Source organism: Triticum aestivum, chromosome 5B (genome assembly GCF_018294505.1).
Source record: "Triticum aestivum cultivar Chinese Spring chromosome 5B, IWGSC CS RefSeq v2.1, whole genome shotgun sequence".
NCBI classification, from domain to species: domain Eukaryota; kingdom Viridiplantae; phylum Streptophyta; class Magnoliopsida; order Poales; family Poaceae; genus Triticum; species Triticum aestivum.
Genome location: NC_057807.1, coordinates 556,454,719 through 556,467,695, shown reverse-complemented (window position 1 = coordinate 556,467,695; position 12,977 = coordinate 556,454,719). Strand labels below are relative to the sequence as shown.

The 12,977-nt window shown below is 51.2% G+C and overlaps 2 protein-coding genes across 2 annotated transcripts; one reads left to right on the top strand and one right to left on the bottom strand.

Moving 5' to 3' along the window:
* Positions 1–2,624: 2,624 nt before the first annotated feature.
* LOC123116913 (cytochrome c1) lies at positions 2,625–3,543 on the top strand. Its single transcript, XM_044537781.1, has one exon. It carries the CDS (start codon positions 2,671–2,673, stop codon positions 3,292–3,294), a length of 624 nt encoding a protein of 207 aa, XP_044393716.1. The 5' UTR covers positions 2,625–2,670; the 3' UTR covers positions 3,295–3,543.
* Positions 3,544–6,955: 3,412 nt separating this feature from the next.
* On the bottom strand, positions 6,956–10,987 carry LOC123113190 (GTPase LSG1-2). Its single transcript, XM_044534363.1, has 7 exons — positions 10,637–10,987; positions 10,450–10,539; positions 10,272–10,358; positions 9,289–9,382; positions 8,832–8,888; positions 8,325–8,404; positions 6,956–8,233 (listed from the first exon to the last, which is right to left on the bottom strand). Exons 1-7 carry the CDS (start codon positions 10,921–10,923, stop codon positions 7,108–7,110), a joined length of 1,821 nt encoding a protein of 606 aa, XP_044390298.1. The 5' UTR covers positions 10,924–10,987; the 3' UTR covers positions 6,956–7,107.
* Positions 10,988–12,977: the final 1,990 nt, after the last annotated feature.

The following is a 12,977-nucleotide window of genomic DNA, read 5'->3' as shown; positions in this document are numbered from 1 at the left end:
GCCTTGCTGATCCCGGCGCCGCCCACCCACCCACCACCTCTAGATAAGCCATTCACCCGCCGGAAAAAGAGAAGGTTCCGCTGCGACATCATCCACCCCGTTCCTGGGCGAGCTTTCCGGCACTCCAGCCACGCAGGGTTGGAATACCGGCGGCTGTGCGCCTACCACGCCCACCAGGTCTTCGGTGATTTGTCCACTCGGTGATGGACTCGGACGACGAGGAGGCGCTCACGGCGCTGCTGGAGGAGGAAGCCGATGCCGAAGCCCAGGACGAAGAGCATCTGATGGTCCTCGCCACCCTGGCCAGCCTGCTCGCGAGCAATGCAAATCCACGACAAGGTGGCTAGGCGCCGGGCCGGCTGAAGGCAAAGTAGAGGCATCGACTGGAAAGCTATTGCTTGCTCTACTCCGACTACTTCGCCAACGCTCCACTGTACGACGACAAAGTATTTCAGCGCCGTTATCGGATGAGCCGAAAGCTCTTCCTCAAGATTGTGGATTCCATCCGTGAGTTCGACAACTATTTCAAGTGCAAGAAGGATTGCACGGGCACACTTGGATTCACCTCACTTCAGAAGTGCACGACAGCTATGAGGATGCTTGCATACGGAGCTCCCGGTAATTCATTGGAGACTATGGACGCATGGCCGAGTCCACGACCATTGAGTGTTTCTACAAGTTCTGCAGGGCAGTAGTGGCAGTGTTTGGACCGCAATACTTGCGATCACCCAATGTTGAAGACACTGCTCGGATCCTAGCACAGAATGCAGCAAGAGGATTTCCTGGGATGCTTGAAAGCATCGACTGCATGCATTAGAAATGGAAAAACTGTCCATTTGCTTGGCAGAGAATGTACAAAGGCGCCAAAGGCGGTTGCAGTGTGGTACTTGAGGCAGTGGCGCCACACGACCTCTGGATTTGGCACTCCTTCTTTGGTATGTCAGGAACTCACAATGACATCAACGTACTGCAGTGCTCCCCTGTCTTTGTCAAGCTTGTTGAAAGTCATTCTCATCCGTGAACTTCGAGGTCAACGGATGGCACTACAACAAAGAATACTACCTAGCAGATGGCATCTATTCGAGATGGTCCACATTTGTGAATACTATCTCGAGCCCTGTGCCAGGAGGCAAGAACTCCCACTTTGCCAAGTGTCAGGAGGCTTGCGGGAAGGATGTCGAGCGGTCATTTGGTGTGCTCCAATCTTGATTTGCTGTTGTCCGGTACCCCGCTCAGACCTGGTCGAAAGATCAAATGTGGGAGACCATGACTTGTTGTGTCATCTTGCACAACATGATCATTGAAAACGAGCAGGAAGAGCCAGTGTTTGACACTGAACTATATTACAGACAGGGTCCTCTTCCCCAAGTTGATCACCAGCTACCGGCAACCTGGACTGCCTTCCTCAATATGCGTCAGGAGATCCAAGACCCACGGGTGCACCAACAACTGGAGCAGGATCTGGTGGAGCATCTATGGAGGCTCAAGGGCAACGCCTACCTCGACGTGTGATGAAATATGAGTTTTTATTTGTTGAACTATATAGTTTGTATTGAACTATTTGTTGAACTATTTGATTTCTATTGATTTTCTGTGATGAACTATGTGATAAAAAATAGCTTCTGTTGAATTTGCGCCGAAGCACGCAGACTATGGGCCGAAATTGGTCAATTTGCATCGATAGTGGGCCAATTTGCGCCGATAATAGACTGAAAAGTGGACCAATTTGCGCCGAAAGTGGGCCGAAATCGGCGCCTGGGGCCGACCTTGGGGCGGCGGTTGGGAACCCGATCGCCCCACGCCGATTTTTCAGCCAACACGCCCCCATGCGGCGCTATTTTAAGCGCCTGGGGCCAAACGGCTGGAGATGCTCTTAACTGTAACAATGGCTGGAGTGGCGATATCAATATTTAGTTCTAGCATTACCGCGGACAAAAAAACACCTAGGGAAGTATAGAACACAATCGACATGAACCACCCAAAAAAATTATACAAGAGGACCTTTTTTTTCATTTCTGATGTTACAGAAAAAAGACATGTTGCAGGTTTATATTTTGGACCCTAATAAGTGTCACACGTGTGGCACGAATACATGGTAACTCCAAACGTTTTTACGACAAGTTTAGTGATGTGAGAATGACAATTTTAATTGTCAAGCATGACAACTTTCTTTTCGAATGACTAGTTCCAACATTTTTTGAATTTATTTTTTCTTTTCGGATGACAATTTTAGTTGTAAAAAACGTCAGGATGGGATTGCTTCAAGCCACACGTGTGTCACTTATCATTTGAATATATTTTCTGTTATTTCTGATGTTCCTTGTACTGCATGATATACAATGAATAGATCAAAAATTTCCCTATAAAAAAAGATTGGAAGTTTTTTTTTACCGAAAATTAAGAATGGAATGAAAAAAACGTCCCTCTTCGCCACGGACGGAGATGTACTCCTGTCGTCCACCACGCACAAAAGTTTTTTTTTTTTGGCACAACCAAGCACAAAAGTACATTGAAAAGCCGGTACACCCGGGCCGGCCTGTTCCTCTAGCCGTGCTCGTGAAGCCCATCAGTTTAGGCCCACCTCGAATAGGGTTTAAGCTTCCCCGGTCCCGCAGCTTCCACGAAGCCCCCGTCCGATCCAGCAGGCAAAACCCCCCTCACGCTCACGCGATGGGAGTCGCCGCCTCCGCCGCCTCCCCTCCCCCGGAGGCCGCCGCGCCCGCCGATCCACCGGCCAAAGAAGATATCGAGCATGGCTCTGCCGCCGCCGCCTCAGCAGCAGCAGCTGCGCCCCCGGAGGCCGCCGCGGCCGCAGATTCACCGGCAAAGGAAGAGGCCCAGTCCGCCGCCGCCGCCGCCGCCGCTCCCGGCGGCGAGGCGGACGCGGCGGGGGAGACGGTGGTCCTGGACGCCGCCGCGGAGGGAGGCGAGGAGGAGGAGGAAGGGGAGTGCGGGTTTTGCGTGTACATGAAGGGCGGCGGGTGCAAGGAGGAGTTCGTGGGGTGGGAGAAGTGCGTGGAGCAGGCGGAGGCGGAAGGCGGCTACGTCGTCGAGCGCTGCCACGACGCCACCGCCGCGCTGCGCAGGTGCATGGACAAGTTCCCGGACTACTACGAGCCCATCCTCCGCGCCGAGCGCGCCATGGCCGAGGATCTCGAGGCCTTCAAGGCCAGCGAAGCCTCCGAGCCCTCCCCCGCCTCACCGCCGCCCCCGGCGGCCGAGGAGGAACAGGGCGACGATAAGAAGCAGGCGGAGGCGGTGGTGGCGAAGGAGAAGGAGGATCTTGCGGCCTGATCCCGCGGCGCTGGTGTGGGATCTTGCGATTTTTTGGTGAGATTTGAGGCATCCTAGATGTGAATTATTTTGTTTTACCTGGGGCGTGATCTGCAAGGTGGGAGAGGGTGGCCTCTGGGAATTATACACTTGTTCACGAGTTCTAGCTCGTGAACTAATATGGAGAAGTGATCTTGTGCTGTAATAATAATCCAATGCATCGATACTGATTTGACACGATTAGCTCTCGCGCTGATCTTATTCTTCAAATTTGTAACGCCGGTCATGCGTGTCAAACAATTGACAAGAAAGTTCGTCCAGTAATCAGTTCGCCAATCAGTAACTGAGTGAGCACTAATCTCCTCCGTTGTTAGATGCTGGTTTTGTTCATGGTGCTGGAGAGATTTGCCACTCTTATTTGACTTGTCTTAGAGATTTGTCAGCGAATTTTGAGCAATGTAATGTAACATTATAGGGGTTGCCGTTTAGTGTCTGAATCAGCGGTGCTGAGGCTGTCCATACCGTGTTCCGTTCGGTATATGTTGGTTCCAGCCGGCCTCATTTTGCCTTACAACAGCAAGAATTTACTGACACAGTTATAAATCGCCATTTCATCGACACTGCTGGTGTTAGGGCATCTCTAGTCGTTCGGCCCCCAGGGCGCCTAAATAGAGCGGCTTGGGGGCGTGCCGGCGCTAGTTCGGCCCCTGGGTCGCCCCCAGTCACGCCCCCACGCGCCGGCCCCAGGATGCGGGAAATTTAAACTTGGTCGTTCCCGCTCTCAATAGACGCCGCAAATCCGGCGATCGGACGTAGTCTGGCGTTACAAAAAACAGAGCGTCGCCGCGGCAAGTTCGCGTGCGCAATGATTCACTCGGTGGGGTCGGCTCCAGGCGTTGGCGGAGTCGGCGTGCACGGGCTCGTCGGTGTCGGAGCTGCTTCGGTGCTGGGCTGCGTCGGCGCGACTTCGGCACTGCTGGGCGGCGATGTAGAGGCGTCGTTCGGGCTTGGCGTCCGTGTGGTCGCGGGCGTCGTCGGTGTCGTCGGCGTTGCCGCCGGCAGCTCGTTCAGGATGAGGCCGCGTTGCATCAGGTACCACGCCTTGAGCTTCTCGTCGTTGCTCTGGAGCATGTCCGCCCCGCCCATCAGAAAAGCCATGTCGGTGTTCCTCTTCTTCGCGGCGACGTTCGTCCGGAGCAGGTCGAGCTTGATGGCGTTGTTCTTCATTAGCGACGACCACCGCGCCTCGGTCTTCTCTTCGCGTAGGACGGCCCGGGCCTGGGCGTCGGCGAGGCAATGCTCGATGGACTCCTACACTCGCGCGGTTGCCGCGTCGGCGCTTTTCCCCTTCTTTGCCAATTTGTGGCCGTCCGACCGCCCCTCTGACGCGCCCGGAGTCATCGCGTCCGGCTTGTATGTCTCCTTGGCCTTGTTGAGGGCACGACGGACTTCCGCCCACTTCTCGCACTTGTCAATGCGCTTGTAGACGTGGAGGTGCTTGAAGTCGGCGTCTTGGTTGTCGCCCCGATACATGGCGAACATACGCAGCAGCTGCGCGGAGGGACGAACAGTTGGCGGGCGCCGGGCGTAGGGGACGAAGATATGCGGGCGAACGGCGTGCGTACCTGATCCTCAACGCTGGCGCCGCTCTTCGGGCGAGCCGCGACCTCCTCGACGATTCCATGCCATTTATTGCACGCCAACTAGATACGCCCCCAATGGTTCGCTATCGTCTTGGAGCCGCGCTGCATGTAGACGCCTTTGAAGTAGGGGTCGACGAGCTTCCGCTCGTCGAACTCGGCCTTGATGCGGTCCCAGTACGTCTCCAAGCTCTGGTTCGCGCCGATGGTCGGGTCGAGGCAGACGACTTTCCATGCTTTGGCGAGGCATTTCTCCTCCTTGGACGTCCACTTGATGCGCGGTTCACCTGACCTAGCCGCCCGCTTCTTCTTCTTCTGGCGCCCCTTCGTCGGAACAGGAGCCGGCTCCTCCTCCTCCTCCTCCTCCTTCTCGTCCTCCTCCTCCTCCTCCTCCTCCTCCTCCTCGGGTTCCTGCGCGTCGTCGCCGTAGACGTAGCCGAGCTCGGCCTCCATGTCGCCGCTGAGGTCCACTACCTCGTCCTGGGTGGCGAACCCGGGAGACGCGGCAGCCGCGGTCGATCCTGTCGCGATGATGTCGTCCATGTCGGCTCCCGTGTCGTCGGCGTCACCGAGGTGCGAGAAGGGTAGCGGTCCACGGTAGAGATGGGGCGTCGGTGTGGACGCGTAGGCGGCGGGCGGCGAGTAGTTGTATGGAGGGTACTGCACGCCGACGAAGGCGGGCGACGGCGTGCGCGTAGCGGGGTGACCATGAGGGAAGGTCACGTTTGGGCTGAACCCACCGTGCGCGTCGCCGTCGGCGTAGCCGGGCGACGATGAACCCCATGGAGATCCGGCGCCTTGCTGTCCCCAGGGCGCGTACTGGGCGTGGCTGACGACGGGTGGATTCATCCCCGCTTGGTCGACCGATGAGGAAGACGCCGCCGTGCGCGCCGCGTTGTCGCGGGCCTTCTTGGCTATGGCCCTGTTCCGCCTGTCGGCGGTGACTGCTTCGCGCCGCTGAACTTCCACCCTCCACTCGGCGTTCGACAGGCCCGGTGGCTTCGATGGCGGCGCCCTCGGCTTCCTCTGCTTCGGCTGGGCCACGACGCCAGTCGCGGTTGCCGCCGCGCGCGGCATGGCGTACTTCTTCGGCGGCATGGCGTACTTCTTCGCGGCGAGCGGGAGAGGGTTTGGCGGGAGAAAGGGAGAGAATGGCGGGAGGAAGGCGAGCGAGCGGGAGAGATGCGAGGGAAAAGCGTCAAGAAACGGCGGGAAAAGGCCCTCAGGTCGCCTCCAGGGCGGGCCCATGCGTCTTTTTCGCTTGTGCCGGCTCCCCAAGCGCCTCCAGGGCGCCGGGTTCGGCCTGGGTCCGCCGGCACCAGTTTTGGCCCGAGCCGGCGAAAAACGGGCTTCTGGGGCGCGACTGGGGCCTTTTTTTGGCGCCGGCGCGGCAAAATCGTCTGGGGAGGGCCTGTTGGGGACGCGGCTGGAGATGCCCTTACCCTGTGCATTTTGTAAATTTACAGTTGAATTTGAGAATTGCAGCCTGTTTAAAGTACATTTGAATTGAAAGTTTCAGCTGCGGGGTAGCTTGTAAGGTTCATTCAGCAGTACACCCTCTGCTGCTAAATATGAGACGTTTTGTCAGTTCAAATTTAAACTGTAAAAGCGTCTTATATTTAGAAACAGAGGCATTCCTCCGATTCATGGTACAACTTCTAGTATTTTTTCAAAAGATTAACTGAGTAGCAGTACCAGTTCTGCGTTTCTAGACGCTGGATTTGTCCGTTGTTGACCAACATGCAACGTGTTGTGAGTTTTGTTCATCGACGCTGTTGTTGACCAACCTGCAACGTGTTGTGAGTTTTGTTCATCGATATGTTGGACGGCTGGACACAGTCAAGTTACAGCCGGCCTCATTTTGTCTTGCACGGCAAGAATTTCCCTAAATCCCTACTTTTTTCGCCTCACTTGAACGATGCAAATTGCTCACATTGCTGAAAATAAAATAATCATCCTGGCTTTCATACCAGCCAGTGAATTGCTACAAAAACCGGTACAAGAGCATACCATTGCAACACAGAGAGAGTGGCAAACGCAAGTTTAAACAAAGTAGAGAAATATTTTTGGAATGATAGGTTTAGTTTCGGCAACATTTTCCATCCGAACATCATGGATACTTGTAATGTGAGGGAGGGTTACAGAAAGGGGTTCGGGCGCGGCACACAAGCCATCAAAAAACTCAAGCATTAACCTACGACGCTAGTGTACTGGCAGCAAGATTAACGGCGGGTTTCTGGACCACCCGTATAACCCCCGACCCATCAGCACCATCGTTTCCAACCCTCCATGATCGATCCTTCTTCCTCTGGGGTTTCCGGTGGTGCTTGTGGGATGCTTCTTTCTTCTTCTTCTTTGTGGAACCCTTGGTCATTTGGCCATTCATGTCAAAAGATGCAAGGTCGTTTAGGGCATGACTGATGTTAGGTTCAGCTCGATTGATTTCCTCATCATCTTCATCAGAAGCACCATCGTCTGATTGATCAGCTGCTGCAGTGCTTGATCCTTCTAGGTCACTGTTGTCCTCTGCATCAGTTTCATCGTCTATCTCACCAGGAGGAAGCTCAAAGTGCGGAATCTTTCCATCAATGTAATCCTTCAGTATCTGCCGAGCAGCCCTGGTCTCATCAGGCAGCCCAGCATGGCTGACATGCCCCCGAGATGTGCAGTACGCCATCAACAACTCAGCGGCGGTTGGTGGTCGAGATGCTTCTTCATATGCCTTGGGCTTTGGCAGGGTGATTTTGTAAACCTGTTCCAGGATATTTCTTGGCACACGATTTGCTACCACTTGAATTGCTCCTCTGTGCTTTGTCATTCTATCAATTGGCAAGACACCACACGCCACCATCTCATGCCTCGAGCTTGAAAAAGAAGGGAAGACCAGACCAGGACAATCACACAGCATGAGCTCTTCTGAGATTATCAGTGTCTGGAAATGCTTGGTCTTGCCAGGTGTAGATGTTACACCAGTCTTCTTCTCACCGACCAGAGCATTGATGGTTGAACTCTTCCCAACATTTGGATAGCCAACAAATCCAACAACCACACGCTTGGGTCGCACCAAGGCAGAATCAGAACTAGATTCATGTTCCTCTCCAGCAGCGGATGTACCCTTTTGGCTCACTATATACTCCGCTTCGCCCTGCAACCTCACCAGGAGCTCTTCCCGGCCATATATCTTTGTATCAAGATCTGTATCTGATTCTTCCATGGTTTGGCTGCTCAATTTTTTCCCTTCTAACACTGCGGTAGCAGCTTTAGCAGACCAGAATAGATAGAGAATATCATGTTCCTTAAAGTAATCTGCCCATTTCCGCCTGCATTTTTTCCAAATTGAGAAAATGTCATGCATCACAGCAGACACCAAAGATACCTGGAAATCAAATGCACCTCCAGAGAGCTACTCACCTGACACTCAGTGGTAAAAGATCAGCCTTGTTTACAAGAAGCAGTGTTCTCTTGTGCTCATCAATTTCCTGTGCATATTCCTTAATACGTAGGAAAAGATATATATCAGGAGAGAGCAAAAAACTGCAAAAATCCACAATACAATAAAACAAACAGTTCTATAATACAGGGGAAACTATTTCTTCTCTATTGGCTCAAACCTCACAGCTAGTCTCAAATACCACACCAACATTTCAAACACCTCACATGTCAGAAGGCAGTAAAGAATGAAGCATTGATTACGATGTGAATCCTAAAACTGCAGTTTTACGTTTAAAGAAGAACCAACATTTCAGGGAGATCTGGATTTCAATGCTTCGACAAGAACAAATAATGCAACAACCAGCAGTAGCAACAAGTTAAATTCAAGGTACCGGTCATCTAACATCAATGGGTATTTATTAATAATGTAATAACCATGTAAGTTAAACACAAAAGAAAAAAATATTGAGTCTACATTCTAAGTACCTCAAGATCAGGGCAACGGTAGAACAAGGGATTTCGAGAATCAACGACCATCACGAGCTTCAAAAAAAAAAGGAAACCAGTCAGTGCTTTTACATAATTTCCTGGAACGTTAGCTCATTCTAGGGAAAAGAAGAAGGGCTGATCACAGTTACAAAGGCTCCAATACTACCGAGACAAGAAGGTACAATAGTTCAACTTAATAACAGATAAGAACACATGCATCACATTAATTCGAATGGGGACATATTAAAACTGGATACAAGGTTGCCAATGATGAGTAGGTGTGCACATGCACTCATGCTCAGGAAAATGACAAGATGCTGAAAAAGATGGAACATTGTACTGGACCTACTGGTAATGTCCAACTGACAGAAAAGTGAGATAAATGGCAAATGAATTCATAGTTGTTCATATAAACCTTAGTTGTACCATAGGCTTCTCAAATAGATATACTAACCAAATCGCTGCGTTCAAGTACTCTCCACAGTTGTCTCCAGATATCAAGATTCTTCTCAAAAGGCGTAAGGACAAGTTCTTCATTCTCTTGCAATCTGCAGAACATCTCTTTATAATGGAATTGTGTACAACAAACAACAACTAAAGATAGGGCAACCTGGTGCATGTAGCTCCCGCTTGCGCAGGGTCCAGGGAAGGGTCCGACCACTTTGGGTCTATGTACGCAGCCTTTCCCTACATTTCTGTAAGAGGCTGTTTCCAGGACTTGAACCCATGACCTCATGGTCACAAGGCAGCAGCTTTACCACTGCGCCAAGGCTCCCCTTCACAACAAACAACAACTAACAAACTTAAAATTCACTTCGATGGACTACATGCTCAGACGTTCAAAAGAATACTTAGTAACATGTACATTGCTTCGACTCAAGCTAAAGAAACCAATTAAAAACTTGTCTTTGCTCATATACTGTTTGATTCAAATACTTAAATTAGTACTTTAGTTGTAGCACTTTGCATCTTTTCAATGCCCAGAAAGAATGAACCAGCTTCAAAACTTATAACGAATATTCCGAACAAGTCCAAGTATGATTTCTACCAGAAGATTCCAAAGATTCCCAAGTTTATGGTTATAGTTGCAGAAAATCTGAGGGCTTATCGCTGCAACACATAACATGGGTTTTACATTGACACACCGACATAGTTTGAGAAACAAACAACACTGTAGCCAATTACTCCTAAAGTATTTTGTATACAAGTAGTAGTGTTGTTCAAACTGTCAAAGTGACAAGGTGGGGAGTTACTTAGGTGGGTTTTCCCAAATGATATGAATACAAATCCGGAGATTTTCGACAACTAAGGCCATAAACCAGATGTTTCATGAAATATATTCGATAAACATTACTCCAAGGAGGCCCAGCGTGCAAAGGAACAATGTAATTTTTGAACAACGGCACTGCTAGAAACAAAGCATTGAAGTGCACTAACCTCGCGAGGTTCCTCCGCCACTCCAGGAAAGCCCGCTTCTCGTTGGTGTCGAGCTCCTCGGTGGTCATCTGGGCAGTCCACGGGGGCCTGAAAACATCCCGAATCCGTTCAACCATGCACGGCTCATCCCACTCCAGACGACCAAAGAAAAAAAGAAACGACGGTGCCGAGCACTCACCGGCGGGGCACCCTCAGGCTGTCGGCGTGCAGGGCCTCCTGCTCCTCCCGCAGAAGCCGCCTCTCCTCCTGCGTGTCCCCCGTCCCATCCCTGCAATGCAAAACAACCGCGGCACACGTCTCAGAGGCAATTCGTCGAACACCTGCGGGAGCCAAAACAGAACCGCTCGGAGGGGACGGGCGCTTACAGATCGATGAGGCCGGAGCGGAGCGCGGCGGTCAGGGCGGCGGCGCCTTCCGCGTCGTCGCCGTGGAGGAGCTCCTCCTCGGCGGCCCGCTGCAGGACGGCGTCGATGTCGCTGACCTCGATGACGGACTCGAGCGGCAGCGCCTGCTGCGCGCGGCGGGAGATCACGAGCTGCTGGCCCCTCGCCTTGGCGGCCAAGGCCTGCTTGTTGCGCTGCCGGACAAGAGCGCGCCCCAGCCCCTCGCCGCGGTCTTTCTTCCCGCCGCCGCCGCCGCCGCCGCCTGCCATCTCTACCAGGGAAGGTCACAAAGAGAGAGGAAGGCAAGAAGAGAAAGGGAGTACGTTGCTGTTGCGCTTCGGCGGCGCGAGGGGGGTTGGAGTCGAGCCTAGCGTCCGAGCCGGTGAGCTTCGCAGGCCGTGCTGCAAAACGGCCCAGCTTCTTTTACTTTTCTTTTGTTTGGAAACGGAAATGGCCCAACTCAAAACTTGGTCCGCTCCAATATTTTTAAACATTAATCTGCTTCAATAATGTCGAAATCACTAAATAGAGGGTACCCCTTGCAAAGATCACTATCATCTTTTCTCGTGATGATAAATGACGCATTGCATGTGTGACACTTGTCGCAACCTGGGAGTTTTGTGCTTCTTTCATACATTCGTTGTTTTAAAGCATTTTATCTCTTGAACCATGCATCCGAAATCACGAACCGTTTTCACCATTATGTTTCTCGCCTCGAGATATTTAAAACTAGAATTCATGTTAATATGCTTGGCCAAACTTTTTTCTAAAAGAAGGAAAAAAACCAAAAGCCGAAAAAAAACTGGAAACAAAAAATGAAACCCCCAGAAAACAATAAACCGAAAGCGTAACTGTGGTTTTCACTTTTCGGGAAAGCACATATGTGTTTTTTTCACTTTTCAGAAAGTGCCAGTTGTGCTTCCTGTAGAATCACATTCGTGTTTTTTCACTCATGGGGAGAAGCATACATGTGTGTTCTTTTTCACTTTTTCAGGAAGCACAACTGTGTTTCGCGCGGAATAACAACTCCACCTTTCACTTTTCCGGAAACATAATTGTGCTTTTCACTTTTGGGGAAGCACAACTGTGCTTCGCCGTGAAGTACAACTATATTTTTTCACATGATATGCTTCACACGAGGAAAACAAACAAACAAATAAATTTAAAAGAAAACTAGGGAAAACCAAGAAAAAATAACACGTGCAAAAAAATTGTCATGGCGACCCTAGCCCAAGGCGTGATCAAGACGAAGATTTCCTGAAGACTTGGCGTTCACTTTGAGCGTGCTTAAACCGGCAATGCTTATCTCTAAAGATTGTAATCGCCCATTTTGTAAACCCTAGTACCCCGGTGTCTAAGCTGTGGGGGTTTAGCTCGTAGAAGAAGAGACACACACATTCACCGTTGTAAGGTTTAGAGCTTAGGCAAACTCATACGATGTCGAGGTAGATTAATCTGTACTATGTACCCCCATCAGAATCAATAATAAGAAGCATGGCATAGGATTTTACCTCCTCAAGAGTGCCCGAACCTGGATAAAACATAGTGTCCCTACTTTCCCTATTACCATCTGATACGTCTCCGTCGTATCTATAATTTTTGATTGTTCCATGCCAATATTATTCAACTTTTATATACTTTTGGCAACTTTTTATACTATTTTTTGGGACTAACATATTGATCCAGTGCCCAGTGCCAGTTCTTGTCTGTTGCATGTTTTTTGTTTCGTAGAAACCCAATATCAAACGGAGTCCAAACAGGATAAAAACGGACGGAGATTTTTTTTAGAATATTTATGATTTTTGGGAAGTAAAATCAACGCGAAACGGTGTCCGGGGTGGCCACGAGACAGGGGGGCGCGCCCTTCCCCCTGGGCGCGGCCTGGGCTCTCGTGGGCCACCGGTAAGGCGGTTGACGCTCTTCTTTTGGTGCAAGAAAGCTAATTTTATGAGAACGAAAGATTCACCCCAATCGGAGTTACGGATCTCTAGATATAAAGGAAACGGTGAAGGGGTAGAATCTGCGAACGCAGAAACAGAGAGATAGATCCAATCTCGGAGGGGATCTCGCCCCTCCCAAGCCATGGGAGCCAAGGACCAGAGGGGAAACCCTTCTCCCATCTAGGGAGGGGGTCAAGGAAGAAGAAGAAGAAGAAGGGGGGCTCTCTCCCCCTTGCTTCCGGTGGCGCCGGAACGCCGCCGGGGGCCATCATCATCACAGCGATCTTCACCAACACCGCCGCCATCTTCACCAACATCTCCATCACCTCCCCCCTCTATCTACAACGGTCCACTCTCCCGCAACCCACCGTACCCTCTACTTG